This window comes from Thamnophis elegans, chromosome 1 (genome assembly GCF_009769535.1).
Source record: "Thamnophis elegans isolate rThaEle1 chromosome 1, rThaEle1.pri, whole genome shotgun sequence".
Taxonomy (NCBI): Eukaryota; Metazoa; Chordata; class Lepidosauria; order Squamata; family Colubridae; genus Thamnophis; species Thamnophis elegans.
Window position 1 is genome coordinate 105,595,306 of NC_045541.1, and position 24,030 is coordinate 105,619,335.

General features: G+C 37.2%; 1 protein-coding gene across 1 annotated transcript; it reads left to right on the top strand.

The window, feature by feature from the left end:
* Positions 1 to 3,806: 3,806 nt before the first annotated feature.
* On the top strand, positions 3,807 to 23,066 carry API5 (apoptosis inhibitor 5). Its single transcript, XM_032226166.1, has 14 exons — positions 3,807 to 4,025; positions 6,593 to 6,754; positions 7,134 to 7,227; positions 7,992 to 8,057; positions 10,000 to 10,151; positions 12,072 to 12,278; positions 13,993 to 14,097; positions 14,491 to 14,580; positions 16,108 to 16,289; positions 18,203 to 18,296; positions 19,142 to 19,198; positions 19,416 to 19,492; positions 20,306 to 20,442; positions 21,196 to 23,066. Exons 1-14 carry the CDS (start codon positions 3,957 to 3,959, stop codon positions 21,273 to 21,275), a joined length of 1,572 nt encoding a protein of 523 aa, XP_032082057.1. The 5' UTR covers positions 3,807 to 3,956; the 3' UTR covers positions 21,276 to 23,066.
* Positions 23,067 to 24,030: the final 964 nt, after the last annotated feature.

Below are 24,030 nucleotides of genomic sequence, written 5' to 3' on the forward strand. Positions count from 1 at the left end.
TCTTAACTAATGCGCTGGAAGAAATCATCAGACTTAATGGGGATAGAATCAATTACATGATCACGGATTTCGGGCACAAAGAATCCGTCATGGCGGCCCATTTCCTCTTTCATTTTAGCCACATAATTCAGGCTCATCTCCAGTTGTGAATGAAATGCCCAGGTCCTTTATGAAGCAGAGAAAAGTAAAAGGAAGCAAGGCAGTCGTTTATAATAGCCGAGGTGGCGCAGTGGTTAAATGCAGCACTGCAGGCTACTTCAGCTGACTGTAGTTCTGCAGTTCGGCTGTTCAAATCTCACCGGCTCAGGGTTGACTCAGCCTTCCATCCTTCCGAGGTGGGTAAAATGAGGACCCGGATTGTTGTTGGGGGGCAATATGCTGACTCTGTAAACTGCTTAGAGAGGGCTGAAAGCCCTATGAAGCGGTATATAAGTCTAACTGCTATTGCTATTGCTATAATAGGCAACAATAGAGTGTAATTTTTTTATAACATGCAAAAGGAAATTACTAGAGAAGTGCCTGAGGGATCCATTTAAGTCACTAATTTAGATAAAACCCCGCATAAGAAGTAAGATGGTTCAATAAAGGACTTTCCTCTGATTAGAGAGAAACAGATGCAGCATATGTATCTGTACAACTTTGAAATTTCATTATGAATGGTTCAAGCCAAACAGTTCAAAAATACCCTGGGAATCCAGTATTATAAGCACTTTCACCAGCCATGGAATTGAAATGTTTTGCTCCTATTAGTGCCTTTCTTTTCATATGACATAAATTGCAGGCTGTCATGGATTCCTACTGCCATCTTGTGGAAATTAAATGTGGCTGGTAAATGTTTTGTTTATTGATAAGAAAATCTTAAAGTCAGCTTATGTCATAACCAGGGATATAACTGCCTCATTATAGCTCTGAATTACCCAGATGCCTTATTTTGTTTTTCAAAGCCTTTGGGGTCAGAGCTGCCAGATCCAGCCTGGAGCAATCTAGGTGATTACTAGATAAAAACATTATCTCTTTGCTGCAATCTGGTGATTTCCACTAGGAGAGTTTAAGCAGAGCTTCTAAATGTTTGGAATGTTGAATGTTCCACAAGAAGGCAAACTATTGAGGTTGATTCCTCTTATTCCCTCTAGACCAGGAGTGTCAAACTTGCTATGAAACATTGTCCTCACATGACATATTGCAACTTTTTCCCCCTTCACTTAACCGGAGGTGGCCATGGCCGGTGTGTGACGCATCCAGCCCGTGGACTGCAAGTTTTGACAACCCTGCTCTAGACCTTCAATATCATTTAAGATAGCAATGCTGGTTGAGGAATTTTGGAGATTGAAATCCACATATCTTCAAATTGACAAGTTTGAAAAACACTGGTTTAAGGTGTTGGATTGGCAGAAGGGAGATTCAACAGCAATAGCGCTTAGACTTATATACTGCTTCAGTGCTTTACAACCCTCTCTAAGCGGTTTACAGTCAGCATTCTGTCCCCAGCAATCTGGATCCTCATTTTACCCACCTCAGAAGGATGGAAGGCTGAGTCAACTTTGAGCCTGGTGAGACCTGCACTGCCAAACTGCTAGCCACCAGTGATCAGCAGAAGTAGCCTGCACTCTAACCACTGTGCCACCACGTCAAGTTATCTACAACTATGGAGGCCAATCATTCTTTCTCCCTAGCTTGTTTCACAAGGATGTTGTGAATGCTTTCTACCACTGCTGTATACCCCTGGTTTTTTTTTTCAGAGCTGCCATTGTTTTTATCATGTAAACATCCTCTGGATTCAGGAGCAGTCCTGGAATTATGCTAGAGGTTGCCGTCTTGTTTTCTGCATAGTCTCATCCTTTTTGTTTGAACTAAAAGAATCCAAAAAGAAATGGATATTTTCAGGTGGCACACAGATTTGAAAGGTGCTAAAGGAAGAATCACCTATATATTTGATGCCCTTAGATATCACAACTGTAGTCTGTTCGTAGACAATGCCCTTTCCATGGCCAATGAAATATAATTTTTCTTTACCTCTTTTAGATTTTTAAAAATGGATTTAATTCTCTTTCCCCATTAATTGCTCATCGGTTGTGGTTTTGGAGAGAGCACTTCAAGATTTGTGTAACAGCATGCACACCCATGCGTGGTCATGTTGACCTGTGATTTGCTACAGGAAAATAACACATGGGTGAAACTGCATATATCAATCAAAGTAGAGCTGAAAGGGATCTTGGAGGTCTTCTAGTCCAGGGGTCCCCAACCCCCAGGCCGTGGCCCACTCAAAACTGGGCCACTAAAGAGATGGGCAAAGCATGCACACGTGAAGCCCCACCTGCATGAGCAGATGGCATTTGTGTGAAGCTCAATGAAGCTTTGTACGCAAGCGCCCTTTGCTTGACTGAATGGAGCTTCATGCAAGAGCACAAGCGCCCTCCATTCATGCGGAAAGCTCCATTTGCTCAAGTGTAGGGTGTGCATGCCAGGCATTCATACAAATGAAGCGGTGCGCATGTGCGGGCACCTGCCACTCACATGCCTCCACCCACACCAGGTTGGACTGCCAAGCTGGAAAGGTTGGGGACAACTGTTCTATTCCAATCCTGGTTCAAGTAGGTGACCCTATACCCTTTCAAACAGGTAGCTGTCCAGTCTCTTCTTAAAAACCTCAAGTGATGAAGCACCTACAACTTCTGAAGGCAAGCTGTTCCGTTGATTAATTGCTCTCAGTGTTAGAAAGTTTCTCCTTAATTTCAAGTGGCTTCTCTTGTTGATTAGTTTCCAATCATTGTTTCTTGTCTTGCCTTCTAGTGCTTTGGAAAATAAGTTGATCCCCTTTTTTTGTAGCAGCCCCTCAAAATACAGGAATACTGGTATCATGTCACCCCTAGCCTTTGTATCAGACATCTTAGGGAAATACATAGCACAGCATTTTTGCATTGTCCTTACTCTGACACAATGTATATTGCAAACACCACTATGTGAGTGCTGTATGTTTTCTGACCATCAGCATAGCTAACAAAGCACACAAACACAAGTAAATAATATAAATAACAATATGTGTACAACAATAAAACGTATGCTAAAGTTTTTTGCAGGAGAAGACCAATACAACCCCTGATACAGAAAGTGTATTGAAACACTAAGATGATTGGGGTAACCAGAGCAAAGGGAACTTCTTCCAAATGTTATATGGCAGGGTCCGTTTAAAAATAGACCATTAAAAAAGAGATAAAAGAGCAAAAGAAACAATTCACCCAAAATGCAAACCGGGAATTTAATCCCCGTATTATAAATAAACAAACACCTCAGTACCTTAGCATAAATAGCGAAATTTGTAGAAAGACATCATAACAATCCTATCAAAAACATCCAGAGAGAAGGACTTGGGAGTTTTCTTGACTTCCCGTGTTAGCCTTCTTGGTAGTCTTCCATCAGACGGAAATAATGCAGAGCGATCTCTACCTTCATAAACTCTAAAGGGTAAAAGAAAAAAAATATCAAAATTACGACACGTATAAAATGAACAACAGCTCGGCTTACAGCTTTTAAAGCGAGTTTTAGGGCTCTGATTGGAGTCGGGCAACGAATAGCGCGTCGTCCGCAAACTCAACCATCAGCGATCACTCGCGTTGTTCCATGTGGCTAAAGCGGAATCACGTGCCCCTTGGTGACGTCACTCCGCCCCTTGGTGACGTCACTCGCGCAGCCGCCCCGCCCCGCCGCACCCCATCCCACCCCACCAGCGGTACGGCTGCATTGTCACCTCCTCCACGACAGGGGCCGCTGTCGTTCGGGAAGCGAGAAGCCTTGGCCACCGGATGTTGCGTAGCTGTGCGTGGCCTGGCTTGGCGGTATCGCTGGCTCGGGTTTGCGGTGTGGAGGAGGAGGGAGGGTGGTTGTGTTCGCCGCTGCAGCAAAGGGCGTCGGGGGTAAGGAGGGCGGCCAGCCGGCGGAGCAGACGCCGAGGAGGCACGATGCCCACCGTGGAGGAGCTCTACCGTAATTACGGCATCCTAGCCGACGCTAAGGACACCGCTCCGGAGGTGGGACGCCACTGGGGTTTTGTTTGGGTGGGGGAGGGGGTTGCTTGGAGCTTCGGGCTCTGGCCTAGCGGGGAAGATAAGGAAAGGGAAGCCCACCCCCCGCCTCTCCTTTCAGCGTGGGTTTGGAAGCGGCCATCGCGGCGCGAAGGACCCGGTAGGCCGACCAATGTCGCCGAAAGGCCCGGGGATCCGTCCGTCCTCCGTGTTCGTTTTGTTTATCCCAGTCCAGCTTTCATTGCCAGTTGACGAAGGCGAGAGCCTATGGAGACTTATTCCCAGGGGTGGGAAGCCGGTAGAGATTGCTGCTTTTGTTTCTCCCGCGCGCTGTGCCGAATGGATAGTAAACAGTAAGAGTTGGAAGGGACCTTGGAGACCATCTAGTCTAACCCCCTGCTTACGGAGGACGACCTGTACTAGGGATTGGAACCGGCGAACTGCCGACCTTTCTGATCAAGAAGCTCACTTAGCAGTCTTAGCCACTGAGCCACCTAGTCATGGTAGGATAGGATTCAGCTTAAAAAATAAACAAGCAGAAGCTGCCCAGTTTTACATAAACAATGATTGGCGGACCCTAACATCTTCTCCTTCCCTCTGTCCCGATGAGAAATTTGAGGAGTGGGGTGTCTCTGTCTTTAAGATGTACTCTTCCCCCGACTCCCCTGAGGTAAAACGAAACGAACAGGCTTCTGGGATGCTCTTACTTCAGTCTGCCAACAGGAAGGTTTTGTAGACGGGATCCTGTGAAAATTGACTCTAAAATTGACTTTTAACAGTTCTGTGGGACTTTCTTTAGGCTGTGGTTTGTTTTGATCTTTTATAAGTGCTGCAGCATGGATCATTTCATTGAGGATATATGCTTTTTCCTATGAAATGGTCACCTGTGTAATAAAATAGAATAGAATTCTTTATTGGACACACAAGGAATTTGTCTCTGGTGCATATGCTCTCAGTGTACATTAAGAAAAAATAAAATACACTATATTGCCGAAAGTATTCGCTCACAACTGCTTCTGATTATGTGGATGGGTGAGCGAATAGTTTTGGCAATATAGTGTATATTCCTCAAGAATCAGAAGATACAACACAGTGATAGTCATAGGTTACTAATAAGCAATCAAATCATACCAGGAAACACATAAAATTTCAATATTTACCTTTCTGTATGTTAATTAAGACAGGTTAGAGAGTTGAGTGCTTTTTCTGTTGTAGTGGATAATGTAAAATGTCAATTTTTAAAACAAAAAAATGAAAGTGCTCATTCTTTTCCTTTGAAACATTTTCTTAAAATACATTGGAATATGATAAGGTATCATATTAAAAAAAATCTGCCTCAAGAAATATTCAAGGCTCCTTTTCTGTCTGGCTGGTTCTTATACCATTATTATATAAAATATCAAGTGTATTTTTTATCTCAGTTATCCTTTTTGCAGGGTGAAATCTTTAATTTACAATTTCTAGAGAAGCATTGCAGCAAAAAATGGTGTCACTGCATCTAATATTGCATCTAACAATTTGAGGAGTTACAGGCACACTCATTATGTAGTGTATATTACATAACATTTTCTATATTAGATATGCGTTATAAGATACAACAGAAGTCCCATTTTTCTGTATTTCATTTCAGCCTTGTACTGAAATAGTCAGCATATTAGAAAGGAAAACTGTACAAGTAGTGCATTTATATGGTAAGAAGACTAGATCCCCACCCCACCCTACACATTTAAAATGAATTGGCCTCTCTAGATTTTCTGAAAATATAGTAACTATATGTTTGTGTAATCTTCCCTTTTGGAATAGAAATATTCTTACATTCAGGGTCATTGGCCTTTCAGATGAATACAGTATAATAGATTTTTTTTAAAAGCATAGAATCCACTAAGTAGAGAAAATATGGTTAGGCACATACATATCACAACTGCTGCTATCGCCTTAATTAAAGCAACAGGATCCAAGAAGAAGATGAAAGTTCTTTAAGAATTTGCCAGTGCAGTATTAATGTCCATGTCTATGCTGAATTACATTTTGATTACTGTACAGCCCTAGTGTTAAAATACTTTCAGTCCTTTAACAGATAAAGCTTAGTGTTCAAAAGCTAAAATACATTAAGAATTGCAACACCTATCAGCTATAAAAGATGCTTAGCCTCATGAACTTCCAAAGAAAGGCCATTCTTAACTGTAGAAAGGCAACAAACATTTTCTGGTTGCTTGGTACATATGGAGGATGATAAAAACAGTGCTTGTAGAAAGATTGCAGTAAATTGCTTCCATACGTATATTCATTATTTCATAGGCTAACACTTTAATATGCTAGCAGGAATGGGAGCTAGCATATTACACCTTTTGAGTACACTATCAAAAACCATGTGTAGCAGAAGAGCACTCAACCATTACAAAATGTGATACTTTCAAAGTAATATGTCTCTGCTATAGTAAATGTAGAGTCAGAAATGGTGGGATAATCTGAATTGTTAATAATCTGATGAGAATTTTTTCAGTCAAATGTAATTTTAATTTTTCATTGCTTGCTTAAGCTTTGCATTCTTAGAATTCTCTCTTCTTTTCTAGCACAAAGATGCTTATCAAGTTATCTTGGATGGTGTCAAAGGGGGTGCTAAGGAGAAGAGATTAGCAGCACAGTTTATTCCAAAGTTCTTCAAACATTTTCCCGAATTGGCAGATTCTGCTATAAATGCTCAGTTGGATCTTTGTGAAGATGAAGATGTTTCGGTAAGTGCCTTTTTCTTTACAAAAGGGAAAATGCTATTGGAATGTGAATTGATACAGTACCTTAAAATCACATTAGCAATACATTTTATGTGCCTATTTTGGCCATTCTGTGCAAGCAGTTGCAAAATCTTTTTAAATTATGTTAATTGTTAATAATAGTCCATTCCATGTGCTATTATTTCTGCTGTTTTGCACAATTAAAATATATACAACAGTTGCTGAATTATGTCATAAATACTATAATATGCTAGTTTTGATTCATTAGAATCCTAACTATTGTTCATGCTGGATTTTATAGTGAGATGATACTGATGCTGAATCTTCTGTAATTGAACATATATTATCCAGTTGTTCCATGTGTGTCTTTTTTTGTTTATAGATACGACGCCAGGCAATTAAAGAATTACCTCAGTTTGCTATGGGTGATAACCTCCCTAGGGTAGCAGACATACTTACCCAGCTTCTGCAAACAGGTGAGAAAGATTATTGTATTAGTCTTAGTAAAAGGCATGGTGAAATATTCATTACTATAGCTTTCTTGCTTCAGCTTTCTTACTGTTTTCTTATCAGAAGTTGTATTAGTATATTTTTGAAGATTTTTCCCCTTTATTCTTGTTATTTTTCACATTATTCCTGAGTATTATATTTTCCCATTGAAAATGTGGTATGAGAAATGGATGTTGTGATCTAAGAGATAGATGCTAATTTTGAGTCTTTATTAGCACTGGTAACACTACATAATGGAGAAGAAACATTTTGATAGAAGACACTTTGCAGCTTCAAATTCTTTCTTAGTTATTACCTATTGTATATAATTCTGTGGTCACTAAAAGTCAACATCAACTTGATAGTATGTAAGGAGTTAGGAAATTGTGCTTTAGATACTGCTTTGGAAGTGTAAAAGCTAAAAACCGCCATTGATATCTGCTTACTTTTTAAATAATGATGCCTAAGTTAATTTTTATATTTGTGTCTGGTGCAAAATGAACCTTTTTCTTTTGTTCTTATTGCGGTCATATATTTATATACTTGGTATATATCTGTACATGCAAGTTTATTGTAAACATTTAGCCAGAATCATTTTTTTCTGAATTTTGTATTTTCACTGTCTTGGTTTCTTTGTAAGGGTTTTGCCTGGAACAGTTTATTGTGTGAAATTCTTTATTTCCTGAATTTCCAGTATTTGGCACTATTTAGCTTAAAAGAATTGCTGATCCTTTGTTTTCTTTATTTTTAGATGATTCTGCAGAATTCAACCTGGTTAACAATGCTTTGCTTAGTATATTTAAGATGGATGCTAAAGGTAAAGGATGCGTTTGATACTAAAATATTTTATGTTATCTTTTTTAATATTTTGAAATAAAAGAAAGGATTGAGTGTACTTTGTCACATAAAATAGAATAATAATCAGAACAAAAGATGTTATGGCAACAATAACAAAATTGCATGCAAGGAAAAGAGTTCAATGCTTGCACTGTGATAGTTATTTAGAAATATAATACAGATCAGTTAGAAAGTTATAAAAATCTTAAAGCTATATTTTCTATATTATTTCAATTTACATATAAGGTAAGTATAAATAATGAATTGCACTATCTCTGGCGGGCCAGGAATAGAGGACATTCCTCTATCCTGGTGGTGCTTGACCTCTCAGCGGCCTTTGATACCATCAACCATGGTATCCTTCTGCGACGACTGGGAGAGGTGGGAGTGGGAGGCACCGTGTTACAGTGGTTCTCTTACCTCTCAGATAGGTCGCAGTTGGTGTTGGTTGGAGGACAGAGGTCGACCCCTAGGCCCCTAAAATATGGGGTGCCTCAGGGCTCGGTCCTGTCCCCCGTCCTATTTAACATCTACATGAAGCCACTTGGTGAGATCATTCGTCGGCACAGGATCAAATATCACCAATATGCGGACGATACTCAGTTGCATCTGTCCGACCCGTGCCAACTCAGCGAAGCGGTAGAAATGATGTGCCAGTGCCTGGAGGCTGTTAGGGTCTGGATGGGAGTAAACAAGCTGGCACTCAATCCAGACAAGACCGAGTGGCTGTTGATGTTGCTCCCCAAGAACGGACCAGATATTCCATCTCTTAGCCTCGGGAGCAAAACCCTTCGACCTTCAGAGAGGGTCCGCAACTTGGGTGTCCTCCTGGATCCTCAGCTGACATTAGAATACCATCTGTCGGCTGTGGCCAGGGGGGCTTTTGCCCAGATTCGCCTGGTGCACCAGTTGCGGCCCTACCTGGACCGGGAGGCACTTCAAATGGTCACTCATGCTCTCGTCACCTCTAGGCTTGATTACTGTAATGCGCTTTACTTGGGGCTGCCCCTGAAGAGTGTTTGGAGACTACAATTGGTCCAGAATGCAGCCGTGCGAGCGATATCGGGTGTACCTAGGTACACCCATGTTACACCTATCCTCCGCAAGCTGCACTGGCTTCCCATCGGTCTCCGAACGTGCTTCAAGGTGCTGGTCGTTAGCTTTAAAGCCCTATGTGGCTTAGGACCTGGATACCTATGGGACCGCCTCCTGCCACATACCTCCCAACGACCTATAAGATCTCACAGATTGGGCCTCCTTCGGGTACCGTCGACTGGGCAATGCCGGTTGGCGACTACTTGGGGAAGGTCTTTTTCTGTAGCTGCCCAGGCCTTGTGGAATGATCTCCCCTCAGAGATCCGGACCCTTCCCACTCTCTCGGCCTTCCGTAAAGCCACTAAAACCTGGCTGTTCCGGCAGGCCTGGGGCTGTTGACCCCAAAATATGGCCCAGCCCCACTTGGAATGGAGTGCATGGTGTGTTTTTGAATCTATCTTTTCTTTCCTTCTCTTCCTTTTGATTTATTTGTATTGTTAGCCGCCCGGAGTCCTACGGGATTGGGCGGCATATAAATGTTATTAAACTTATAAACTTATAATTGGTATGTCTCAGCAATATTTATTTATTTAAAATTTTTGTATGGTGATCCACTTCAACCAAAGGTGACTCGGGTGTTTACAAGAAAAGCCAACAAAATTATTCTATTTCTCCCTTATTCCCCTTTGCAGAATCTGCTGAGCAGATTTAGAATAAAAGCGACGGGGCCGGGAAAGTAGTTAAAAAGGGGGAAACTTGCAAGGAGAGAATTCCTTACATAAGCAAGTGCCCTTTGATATTGTTGGATGTAGCTTTAAATGTTTTAATGAAAAGATCAGTTCCTTTCAGTTATAAACAAACAAATTAATGTCTTATCATTGTTTTAGGAACACTCGGTGGTTTGTTCAGTCAGATTCTTCAGGGAGAGGATATTGTGCGAGAAAGAGCCATTAAATTCCTCTCCACAAAACTCAAAGCACTGCCTGAAGAGGTGCTCACAAAAGAAGTTGAGGAGCTAATACTTACAGAATCAAAGAAGGTGGATATATTAATCTTGTTAAATGATTGCAAAGATTTTATAATAAACAGCATGAACTGTTGTACTGCATTTTGAGTAGAAAACAATTAAATTAACTCTAGCCATTCTCAAAAACCAGTTGGTGTTAATAATAATATTTTGGCATTGGTAAAGAGATGTTTTCTTTCCTGGATCATGACTCCCTATGCTCAGTTACTCAAGGCCTGGTCATCTCTCATCTAGACTATTGCAATGTGCTTTACATGGGGCTACCCTTGAAATCTATTCAGAAGCTTCAGCTGATGCAAAATGGGGCAGCGAGAGCAGTCTTTGGTCCACATTACACTTCTGCTCCATGAATTTCACTATTGGTCTGCTTCTGATTACATTTCTTTTGTTATGACCTTTTAAGTTCTTAATGGCAAACGTCTAGGTTACATGATGAACCAAATCCTGCTACGACAAGGTAGGCCTTGTGCCAACAGAAAGGTCCTACTTTGGATCCCATCAGTCAAAGAACTCTTGACTATCAGGATCCAGAAGCGGTGCCTTGTTGGCTGCAGCACCCGCCCTTTGGAAGATCTTACCCTATGAGGCAGAGGTGGGGAACTATGGCCCCTTTAGAACTTGTGGACTTCCAACTTCCAGAATCCCATACTCAGCACCTTCCTATTCTTCCAAAAGAGCCTGAAGACTGCCAATTGGCCTGGGGACCAAATAGGGACCTTCCACATGTGGTATTTGCTGGATTGATGGCAGACTCCAACTCCCATCCCCCCCCCTTTACTCTGCTCTGCTTACCTTGCAGTTTCCATATGAAATTCCATTGTTGCAGAACGGCATAATATAACTTAATTAAGCTTATGTTGATTATTTTACCACATCAAAGATGATATATATGCTATGTTATCTAAAACTAATTTCAAACTGTATCAAAATAAGACCTGACAAGTTTTTCTTATTGGTATAATTATAACTTGTTCCAAAGACGGAATTGCATGACTGTGTGTGTGTGTGTGTGTGTTTGTGTGTGTATGTATTAAATACCCATTGTTTCTGATGATGTGCAAAATATTTCAATTTCATTAGCCCAGCCCAGACCTTGTTTTTACTGTAGCAAGAGCATTCAGAGTCAAAACAAGACCATTCTGAGGTCAGAACACTTTCAATAAGATGAAAATGACCTATTACAAGATCTTAAAATTTAGAATTGAAAAACATTGGCACATTCTAGTTGGTATAGTTGTATAGCATTAGTTCCCATCTTAACAATATTGCAGATTTCACATTGAGACATTGTGTCAATATTTTTTTTCTGTTTTGCTTAACATCTATTTTGAAAAAGAATTCTTTGAATTTGTCTGTTACTTTTGTGAGAGGCTTAAGATCTCATAGGATCCTGTACCCAATAATTCATGTGAGATTAACAGTTCTTTGTAATATTAACACATTTTTCTCAGTTTGATTCCATGCAATTTTGAGTCTAGTTGATTCTCTTGATAATTAGCTTTTCATTGGATGACAAAGTTGTTTTAGTCAATCCTAATAAAAATACTATTACCATAATTTAATACTACTGTTAAACAGTACAACAATAGAATTACCTGCCTAAAGGTAAGAACTTTGCTTGTTCGCAGTGTCTTTTGCAAATTGCTTTCTCATGTTCTAATGATACTGCTATTACCTGTAACTACTGTAATAAGTCATTTAGTATGATATAACAAGAATATAATTAAAATTCAAATCTTTGCTTAGTTATTGAATGGACTTGGAAGAAATTAACATTATGTAAGAGTACTATTAGGCTAAATGAACAGCTATTTAAATACTGTGTACATTGCAAGTAATTACAGGATCACTTATTGGGTAAAGAAAAGGAATATGCAAATGTTTCCCTTTCAAGTGCTATCCTTTATTTCCTGTTTTCTTGCATTTCTTCAGGTGCTCGAGGACGTGACAGGGGAAGAGTTTGTCTTATTCATGAAGATACTATCTGGCTTAAAAAGCCTTCAGACAGTAAGTGGGAGGCAACAATTAGTTGAACTAGTGGCTGAACAGGCTGACCTTGAACAAACCTTCAATCCATCGGACCCTGATTGTGTGGACAGACTCTTACAGTGCACTCGCCAAGCAGTTCCACTGTTTTCTGTAAGTATTCGTGTTAAGGAATGTTGTGTCTTTCATGCCAAGTCTTAAAAAAACCTAACTAGCATGGTTGGAGTGAATGCAGGTAATCCTCACTTTAATAATCATTCGTTCACCGGCTCTTCAAAGTTATTCATGACCATTCCTCAACACTGTGACTGCCACACTGGGAAGTGGTCACCATTTGGGTCCTTAGCAACTGGCTTGCAATTACAACAATCATAGCCTTCCAAAGTCACTTGATGGCATTTGGAACCTTCATTGCCAGCTTCCAATAAGCATAGTCAATGGGAAAGGCAGCAGGAGGACACAAATGTCAATCATGTAATGTGGATAATAACTACGTTTAACGGCAGCAACAATAACTTTTAATTTGGTGTGGCCACATCATGTCATGCTTTGTGACCACATATCTTAGAGAAATAAAAAATGTTGTTAAGTGGGGACTACTTGCATTCTATGAGGCAGGCCACAACTATGTATACATTTCTTTGAAAATCATTTTTATCTTGATTTTGAACTCTTACTCCCCACCACTAATCCAAAGGGGCTGACAGTAGAAAAACAAACATTCAATCACAGTGCATTAAATAAGGATTTGTCACTGAAAGATGTAAAAGGATACATGGGTCACAAAGTAGTAGACCTTCTTTACTAAGTGAAAAAATACCAAGTGAAAAGTGAAAAATATAATCTGTAAACAAGAATAAAAGATTCAAAGTAGATTAAGATTAAAAAAACAAATAACAACCTCTGGGATGTCCAAGACAGTAATTACTTTCTACTCTTGTGGCTACAGAACAGTAATTCTATAACATAGTAGCAATTCTCCCAGATTAATAATGTTAAAATCGGACACTGCAGGTAAATGTGACCTGGTTAGCAGGTGCCCAAAATTCAGTTTTGCGCATGGAACAGAATGGCCATCAGAATTTGGAATCCGGCTCATAAGTATCCCCACAGGATGCGAGGATTACCGATAAATGCACTCCCATCGAAAAAGCTAACTGTGTAATACTGTAATATATCTATTCTTATAAATATTTTCCAGAGGGAGAGTCATATTGATAGTGTTTCTGAAAAGTCTTTTAATACTAAATATTTGTATGTTACTCACTTTTGGAATGTACTTACCCATATTGCTTCCTCTTACGTACAGTATTTAAGATGCATTTTATTAATTGTGCCTGAACTAAAATGATTTATTCTTCAGTATTTTCAGTAAAAATAGTTTCAATAAACTTCTTTATGGTTTTATGCATGTAGCATACAACAGGTAAAAGAGAATTGATACATTCTTTTCTTTAAGGTTCAGCTTTCAACTTCAAAATATCCTTTTTTTCCTTACACCGCTATTTTTTTTTTACTTTATCAAAGTTTGAACTTTGTTATAGATGTTATTTAGTTTTACAGATGAGAATGAATTAAATGTCAGTCAGCACTTTGCCCCCTCCAAAATACTAATTTGCTTGAGTATGAATAAGTAGTTTACTTGTGGGTAATTTTTGCCTAGAGGGATGGTTAAGTTCAATAGTGTTACAACTGTGCATAAACAGCACTTTGTGAAAATGAATTTCCCAAATGTTGAAGTTAATTCATTATCTGAAAAAATAAGGCCAGGCTTACCTGGTAATAGAGAATTGTAACAACCATATTGATACATTTTTCCCAGTGCTAATTATCTTGCAGTAATAATTGCTGTTCTGATTTGCCACAGAAAAATGTTCACTCTACAAGATTTGTGACTTACCTCTGTGAGCATGTGCTCCCAAATTTGAGTTCTCTGACCACTCCAGTTGAAGGCCTTGATATCCAATTAGAGGTAAGCTAATCTGAATATATCTGACATGACTAGAATTACAGTTATTCAATGTATATATGAAATAAATAGTAACAAATGCCTTTAAAGTTTTATTTTCAAAATTTTTCCAATAATTATAAAATTCCATTTCATTCTGTACATTGCAGTGCAAAAATAAAAAGCAAGTTACTTCTTTCTAAGTTTTTCAGTCTAGAATAATCTAGGGTATACTGCATTCAGTATGCAGGCTTTTTTTTTTTTTTACAAATCAGTGTTTTATCAGTTTCACTTATGTCATAATCAAGTGAACAAGATTTGTTTTTCAGGTCTACTCCTCCTTAACATTGTCATCGTACAAAGTTATAAATCTTCATTTTTACTTCATTTTCTAAAGATAGAATTTATCTTTTTCAGGTACTAAAATTACTTGCTGAGATGAGTTCCTTTTGTGGGGACATGGAAAAATTGGAATCAAATCTAAAGAAACTTTTTGATAAATTACTGGTAAGTGTATTCATAATCTTAGAGATATTGTAAATGTTCAAAATTAAACTTACATTTCTGATCATTATTCCAAAGGTGCTTTTTTCAAGAGGCAACTGGACTTTCTAGGGTTTTTTTTAGATTGGAGATAGATAATGCCGTATCTCCCCCCCCTCCCTCTGTTGAGAGAGGGCTGTTCAATTTTGACATGGATAGCCTCTTTAACCCCTCTTATTTTGGACAGAGAGGATGCTAGTTTGAAAGAAGGGTTAAAGAGGGCATCTATGTCAAAATTGAGCAGCCCTCTCTCAACAGAGGGGGAGGGATACGACATATATCTCCAGTCTACAACACAGTCCTTTCAACAGTTCCAAGAAAGCTCCACACCGATTTGCACCACTCAGGTGACCCTGATGACACAGATAAACCTCCAAGTGACTTTAACGCTCCCCCTAAAAGAATGCAAATGTCCTGCTGTCTACAAGGAGTATAAATCCTTCCATTCCCCACCATCTAGTCAGAGCTAAAGAAGCTTCTTGGATGACAAGCGCAATGTCTTCAAAGAAAAACCAGAAAGTCCAGTTGCCTCTTGAAAAAAGCACTTTTGGAACAACCATGACCTGGATGACTGAGACTCTCCATAGACATTCTGATTGTTATATAAACATTTCAGGAATTAAAACAGTTCTTAAGGTGCTAACTGGACAATCAATTTTAAACTGTGTGTCATAATAGCTAACTATTTTAGTGGATTAGTTATAGATAAGGTGCGTGTGTTGTGTGTGTGTGTATAAAATTTGGGTATGTATAAATTTATAACTTATAAATGCATAATGCATTTATATAAAGCATATGTAGAAATGCTAAACATTTTTGAATGTCAGTTATCTGAATAATGCCGCATCGAAAAGATAAATGATTGGCAGTTTGTAGGACTTACTTTTATGTTAAAGGGTAGCGGTCCATGTACTGTGGTAATAGATGGGGACCAAAGTATTGATTCCATTAGTCACTTCTACTACAGAGTCAGAATTTTAAGTGTCATATTCATAGTTATAGAAAAGAAGTGAAAATTAAAGCAATTTTCAGAAATTGGAAAGTAGAAAACTGCATATGAAATATAAAAGAATTGAAAAACCTGATACTTAATCAGACAAGTATGGAAGACTAATAAACTACTGGGAAAAATGCTGCCAGTTATTGAACAAAGATGATGGAATGAAATTCTTTATTACCATAGCAATCTTATTTGTAGATACTTATTTAAAGGAACATTCAAATGGAATCCAGACTGTTGTTCTTTGACCAGTTCTATTCTCCCAGTAGGATTAAACCCTTCATGCATTTATGTACCCAAAAATCTGCTTAGTGAAGTTAGTTTTCTGCTCTTGAGTGGGAGAATGGAATAAAACAATAGAAAGTTCAATTTATAAATGAAAATGTCAGATAATGTTGGAAATAGCTCATTGTACATAATTTCAAATTTGAAATACATGAGAACTATTAGCTGAAAATAAATAGTATATAACTTGTATTTCTATTTCTCAGGAATACATGCCACTTCCTCCAGAAGAAGCAGAGAATGGGGAGAATGCAGGCAATGAAGAGCCTAAGCTACAATTTAGCTATGTGGAATGCTTGTTATATAGCTTTCATCAACTAGGACGGAAACTTACAGATTTCCTAACAGCAAAGTTGAACACAGATAAAGTGAAAGACTTTAAAATCAGGTAGTACTATGCAGGCTTTATTAGAGTGAAAATAATATGTCCAGGTTAGAAATATGAAATATTTTTCTGTGCTGCAAACAAATTATCTGTATTCATAAAGGAATGGTCAAAGTAATTGAAAGGGAAAGGTAAAAAGAGAAACGTTTTCTGTGCTACAATAAGTACAGTACTTATTGTAGAACTACAAATTACAATTTTAGATGTAATTGGTTTAATTGTGTCTTCTGAAGAATCAATCTTGTGGTTTTACCTGTAAAGAAATGCTATTGAATTCTGAGAAAAAAAATAATGTGATAGTGGTTAAAATTATTCCATAACCCTTTTCTCCACTGTAAGTATTGATTTCATTTATCTCAGAATTAATTATCACACATTCTAGGTTTGGCTTTCTAAACAGCACAGCTACCGCTAAATATTTGGGTTCTAAATAATACAAATGAAATACAATTTATTGATGTGAAAAAATAGGTTCACCAACAAAAGCGCGCCTGACAAAACCGCGGTGACAAAACCGCAAGTTCTAAACCGCGCCGACGAATGAGCGCTGAAGCGCGCCGACAACAGCGCGCCAACAGAAGCGCACTCTAAACCTGACCCTTACCTTAACTTAAATCGTGCTTCTGTCGGTGCGCTGTTGTCGGCGCGTTGATGACATCGAGATTTTTGCGCTGCGGTTTTGTCGGCGCGCTTTTGTCATGCGTGCATTTGTCGGATCACGAAAAAAAATACACTTGTTCTATTTAGCACCTAAATACTTAGCAAACTCAAAGCAATATCCAATAGATTTACTACAAAGTATTGTCTGTATGTTCATGTCCCACAACATTTTTAGTCAAAATTGTACTGCAGTTTAAGTGTTCTGTAATAATGCATGAGGAATGTCTTCCTAAACCTAATTCCTAAATCTAATGCTGCTCTTATTAACAGCAGGCAAAATTAATCAAGTGGTCATATAGTGGACTTTTTGGCATAAAGTCTTGGCCTTTGTCTCCACATAAAGAAATTGTAGCCAGCAGGTGAAGATGCGATGTCAAAGTTGCTGTTAGAAAAAGTTTTTGTAGGTTTCTCAGTGACACTACTTTTTCTGGAATGCTATTATTGCCACATTACCTTTTGAATACTATTGCTGTCTTAGTGACTTTTTACATTCCAAATTAAATAGTTTGAGTTGTGAATGTAATAATATAATTTATGGGGAAAGAAAAAAGAAAAATCTATGGATTTGCCTCATCAAGGATATAAAAGGCACTTGCACATTCATACTGTTAGTAAATTAGTAGTCAATTGTTTCATTTGATTTATTCTTGTTTTCAATAAATATTCTAATTTAGGTGAGTCAAGAGTGCAAAATAGCTGAGTAGACTGAGACTTTTGCCAGGTGGTAAACTAATAACATGTAGAGATTTGTGATTTACTGCTAAGCCATAATCAAAGGAACCTAATGGCTAGTTTCAACTGTTCCTTTCCAGTATTCATCCAGAATTGTATTAGACAAAGACAGAGACTAATAAAAATACTTTATCCAAGTTCCCATGATAATTGCAGCCATTCTTGATTGTCCATCCAATATGCAGCAAAACGTTAGAATTTCAGAATCAGTGCTAAGATATTTCCAGGGTAAAATAATAAATGGCTGCACTATTATTCATAAAACTTCTACTTTTAATTAGCCAATTTTATTATTAAACAGCATTGGATTATAATAAAACTTCATTGTTTAAAATGTTGCATGCATTTATATCTTTGTACATGTTTCCTACTACTACAAATTCAGTGTTCAGAAGTTTTTCTGACGGGCAATATAGGTTTCTTTTTAGGTGGTCAAGTTTGTTATTCTTTCCTAAGATTAAGAAGGCTGTTGGTTTCACCATATAGTCCTGCACAGTTTTATATTAAATGCTTCTTTCTTCTAGATTACAGTATTTTGCTAGAGGACTTCAGGTTTATATCCGACAACTTCGTTTGGCGCTCCAAGGCAAAACAGGAGAAGCACTGAAGACAGAAGAGGTAAGTCTTTGAAAACTTTGACCTTAAATGACTTTAGTTAAAGGTTCGGTTTTCATGTCATTGTAAAACCTGACAAACACTTGTGTTACTCTCAAGTTCTTGAGTATCTGGTTCAGCAATTGCAATTTGTAAGCTCATAACAATATAAAAGATATGATTTGTACACCTAATAACAGTGACTTGGTTCATAACACTAGTATGTGAATTTTTCTCTGTTTCCAAAAGTACTCCAAAAGTCTCTGCTCGTTAGAGAATCTTCTGTATAATAAGATATATTATAAAGTCTGGCCAAGAACATTGATGCAGATCAGAAGCCTGTCTTTCACTGATAAAAGAGTCACTCGGGACAGCAATATGGATGGCATATAAATTAAATAAATAAATGCACAACTGAATGTGAATTGAACAAAACAGGATAATCAAAGCTAGGTACTCTTGGAGGAGGGAAGGAGACAATTTTGTTGATTTTACCATCGTAGCATCTGTGGAGAATCTTCCAGAGTACAGCAGTGGGTTGTTCACTTAGTTTTATCATTTCAAGAAATTCAATCAATTTCAAGAACTACTATAAAGGTTGTAAATAGCAAGTTTCTTAACTCAATAATTTTTGTAGCTGTTAGATAGCCATATCATAATTACATATTAGTTGCAGATTATTAACATGGTTTTCAAGGCTTCTGTGAATGTGAAAGCTTCCAACTAGAATAAAGTATATTATTCCTATTGAGAAATAATTAGTACCTTCAATGCCAAAAATTGGACTGGGGAAAATGGCAGAGGATATTTCAGTGTTTAAATCATATAGGTGTATGATTTAATAAATAGTCCGTTTTTTTTTTTTGCAGAATAAAATTAAAGTGGTTGCACTAAAAATAACAAACAACATCAACGTTTTAATTAAGGTAAGTGTTAAATTGTGGGACAAAAATATTGACAAGTCTGTCATTATTCTATTTGAGCAATATGCAAAGCTTGTGTCAAGTATAATATTTATGTCTTTGAAAACAACATAAGGAGAAAATGAGGTTGTTACATTTTTTGAGATTGAGAAATTTTCATCATTCTGAAATATATGAGACCTTCAGAAAATTCAAAACAGACTTCTCATTTTGCCTCTAGGATCTTTTCCACATTCCTCCTTCATATAAGAGTACAGTTACACTCTCCTGGAAACCTGTACAGAAGTCTGAAGTTGGGTAAGATAACAGTGAATGTTCTAATCTTTTCTTTGCAGTCCAAAGAATCTTACTGTCTTTCATTATGCTTTTTATGAGCAGAGAAAAGGTGCCAAAATATGATGAAACGAACTAATTTTTCTGCAAGGTGTGTTGATGTAACATATGGGTGGCAACTTGTAAATGCAACATTGAAACCCAATCAGAAGGCATCGGGAGGTGTTCTCTGTTTTTGTGATGTTGCTGGGTAGGAACAAAAGTGTTCAGACTTTTTAGGAGATTGGGAACTATGGGATATGGAAATCTGTAGGAAGCAAATTACCTATTCCTATACTTAAAATTTAAAAAGATCCCGGAAAAATCATGCCTTCAGATTTTGGTCCATTTTTCAAGGGTTTCTGTGGAAACAGTTTGTCTCCCAAAGAGAATCTATTCTATTCCCAGGTTTATTTTTAAAAAAGAAAAATAATGCCATTCAAATTCAACGATTTTGCAATATAGAAGAAACATTAATTACACCAGAACTGCCTTTTATTTTAAAGTAAACATGCTACTGTATTGATTTTACATCTTCTAAAATAATTTTCTTTCCAAAGAAAACTGGTAATGTAGCCCCTTTCTCTCAGCCCTAGGAAGGAGGCAATGGCAAACCACTTATGGAACAACCTTGCCAAGAAAACTTCAAGGACTTGTCCAGGCAGTGACAAAGAATCAAATATGATAGAACAAAAAAAAACTTTTTCACTGTCATTGACATATTCCAAAATTGAACATTAAGAATCTTTCAATTTTTACTTGTCTTCTAATTATATTGGCCCTGACTTTTTTTTAAAGGCAAAAACGAGCCAGTGAAGATACATCTTCAGACTTACCAGCAAAAAAGTCCCAAGCTGGCCCCAAAAGAGATGCTAGACAGATTTACAATCCACCCAGTGGGAAATATAGTAGTAACCTGGGTAATTTTTCATATGGTGAGTATTACAAGCTTAATACTATTACAATTCTGTCTAATTTGAGAACAATGTCTTTTTCCCTTTGTATCCTTTTTAGGATTATGTATGTGTCTTCTTAGCTCTTGAAGGCATTCCAATATTTCATTTTAAATGTTAAAAGTCTAAGACAAAATAATACTACCTATATATCTGTATTATGTAATTTAGGAAAATATTGATATAGATAGTCCTCAGCTTACAACCAGTTGCTTAGTGACTGTTTGCAGTTAAAATGGACCTCTCCAGGGCTACTTACGATCTTATGAAATTATTTTGATTAGACTAAAAATAGATTATAGAGAAAATATAAACAATATGATAATAATAAGAATTTATCTTATCCCGTACAATGTAATGCTATAAAAGAAAATCAGAAGGAACGAACTTATAATCCTTTTTTCTCTTTTCTTTGGTTTCTGCACTTTTGTCTTTGCTCTTCTTTTTTCCTCTTTTTATTTTGGTTATCTGGTATTCTTGGTCTGGTTAACTGTCAGCGTTGCACTTCCTATTAAACAACTACATTTAAAAATAAACACAAACTCATATTTAGCAGAAGGGGGGGTTAACTATTTAGAAAACCATTTTTAAAATACTACTGTTATTTTAATTTCAAACAATGGTATAAGAACAGTTATGATCATTAGTTAACTTCCAGAAATGGGAAATTACACTGTTCTATGTCAAACAGTTTAAATGCACTGGGACGTAATCTTTTATTTTCTTTGATTTCAGAGCAGAGAGGTGGTTTCCGTAGTGGACGAGGAAGAGGATGGGGTGGACGTGGTAATCGCAGTCGTGGAAGAATCTACTGAAAGCATTTCCAAAGCCATTATTGTATGGCTAAAGCATCTTTAAAGTTTGAAGGATTGTCTGTAGGGGGCTACGTTGTCTAAAAGACTTGCCTTCTGCAAAAGACTGGTTTAAATGTTCTTACACCTTTGTATGTATGATCTACTTTTCTAATGGACAATAGATTCAGTGAAACAACAACTGTATTTTTGGATGTTTAACAGCTGGTATTTTGAGTTTGTGTTTGTTTTTAAAGCGTCTTCAAGATTTATTCAGGAAAAAGCATGGGTGTTCAAGCTGAAGCTGCTTCCGTACAGATGTTACATTCATCTAGAAATGTGGCTTATAATACAAAGTGGACTGTATAATAATAAAATACTAGATAATGGATGGAAATATTCTAATTGAAATGAGTAGGAACTTCTCTTCAAACTGAATCATATTTCCACATAGGAAAGAATTATATTGCAAAAGAGAAGTACTATAAACCGCCAAAGGCATGGTTCATTGACTGAATTCTTCGATTTTTAAAGCGTTCAACAAGATAACATGTTATCTTAAACCAATCCAATCATTTCTGGAGAAATGTGTTAATTTTAACATTATCTTGCTCTTCTCCATATATGGTTATACAGTGTATGTGTTGCAAATTGATTTTTAAAAGTTCTGTACAAATGTGTCTAGGCGCGCACAAAAAATCCAGTGAAAAATAAAATTCAATCCAGAGAAGTTGAATCCTGTAGCAAATATTAGGGTGGCTAATTAGTAACCTGATCCCTGTTAAATTAAGATGCTTTTTTGGCCTTGAGCAGCTGTTTCTTTTCAAGACAGTTAAATGAGTGTTTTAAAATAAGTAAAATTACAACAGCTTAATTGTACTTTGTTTTTTTTTTAAAAAACAACAACACACAAATATCTTGGTAATTCTTCCAAAATAAAAAGCTCCTTATGGTAGACATTTTCAAACCTTTATTTAAAACATTGTACTGTATCAGATGCAATTGCTTCAGTGTTTGACATTTAACTTTGAGAATTTTTCCCAGTTTTCTTTTTGGACTGAACATTGTAAGGTGCAGATGACAGTATAAATGTCAGAAAGGAGTAAAAACATTGAAATCAATCCAGCTAGAGTTGGATTTAAAGAACTGCAAATTTCTTTTTATCTTAGACCCAAGCCTTTTTTACCATTTTGGAAGGCATAACAGAGTCAAATTATTTGTACATAGACATTTCTGACAACTTGTAATGTGTATTAGCTAAAATTAGTTTATAAAATGGACAGAGATGCATTTCTTGGTAACTACAGATTTCTCTCATTCTTTTCAGATATAGAGATGTTGAGCAAAATGATTCAAGTTAAGGGTCTGCTCTACATTTGTTGTACTCATGTTATAAAGAAAGTGATTTTAAAGTTTCCAAGTTGCATTGAAAAAAAGGATTCTAATTTGGAGGGGTAATTTGTGTCTCCCATTAAGCTATTATACTAAAAATTGACCAATTCAAACCACAAATAGTGGATTAGATTTTGAAGCATTTTCTATTAATTCATTCTATTTGTTATTTGGACTGTCAGTTTTTAGAAACCCAGCTTTTATGGAAGTTTAACTACTTTTACTACATAGAGTTTTGGGAGGGGGCTCTGTTGAGTAATAGGTTGACAATATAGTTCTCGGAAATAATGTGCAAATTGTCAATTAGAAATAGCTCTCATTTTGTGTTATAAATGCAGTGAATTATTTTGGAGACACCCTTTAACCACTTTTTATTTGTAAAATTTCCTTTATTATTTTGCAATAAATCCATTTTGTAATTTTGTTAGTGATTTGTGGCTGTTTATTTTTTAATGATACTGATAAAACGTGCAGAACAAATTATGAAGCCCTTGATCTCTGCATTTTCAGAATAGTATAAATGTTAGCAGTGTTTAAGATTCTTATAGATATGTGGCTATGTAAAAATACAAGTTATTCAGAAACAAGCATACCTGGGTGTTTCGGCTTTTGTTATTGAATTCTTAAAATAGCAATAGCAATAGCAGTTAGACTTATATACCGCTTCATAGGGCTTTCAGCCCTCTCTAAGCGGTTTACAGAGTCAGCATATTCACCCCCATAGTCTGGGTCCTCATTTCACCCACCTCGGAAGGATGGAAGGCTGAGTCAACCTTGAGCCGGTGAGATTAGAACCGCTGAACTGCAGATAACAGTCAAAACAAAGTTAATTCTTGAAACATTCATAATTTGTAACTGACAAGCAGAAGCAACTAATTATTTTCTTCACACAATCTACCTCTTGACAAGCTAGTTAATATGTGCTCATATATCATGGACTGGACCATTATCTCCTCAGCTGGACTTTGTATTTGGTTCCTGTAGTCAACCACTATTTATCGTAAATCTGGTCAAAAGGAATTAGAATAGTGCTAAAGGGACTTTGAAGGTCTTTTAGTCCAGCCTCCTGCTCAAGCAGAACTGTCATATACTATCTCAGATAAGTGACTGTCCAGTCTCTTAAACACCTTCCGTAATGAAGCACTTTTGTATCTGTTAGTAGTAAAATTTTCTAACCACCCACCGGTTCCACAGTAATGGTGATTTATAAAGTAGGGAAGTAACTACTTTATAAAATTTATAAAGCAGAGTTACAGCAAACCCCTACCGCCCACCATGAAAGCTGGAACGCCCACTAGTGGGCGGTAGGGACCAGGTTGACTACCACTGGATTAGAACCTTTCTGATCGACAAGCTCAGTATCTTAGCCACTGAGCCACCATGTCCC

Coding starts and splice junctions, on each gene's coding strand:
- API5 (XM_032226166.1), top strand. CDS start 3,957: ATGCCCACCGTGGAGGAGCTCTACCGTAATTACGGCATCCTAGCCGAC. Junction 7,228..7,991: donor TACCCAGCTTCTGCAAACAG/GTGAGAAAGATT, acceptor CTTTATTTTTAG/ATGATTCTGCAGAATTCAAC. Junction 16,290..18,202: donor GTGAAAGACTTTAAAATCAG/GTAGTACTATGC, acceptor TCTTTCTTCTAG/ATTACAGTATTTTGCTAGAG.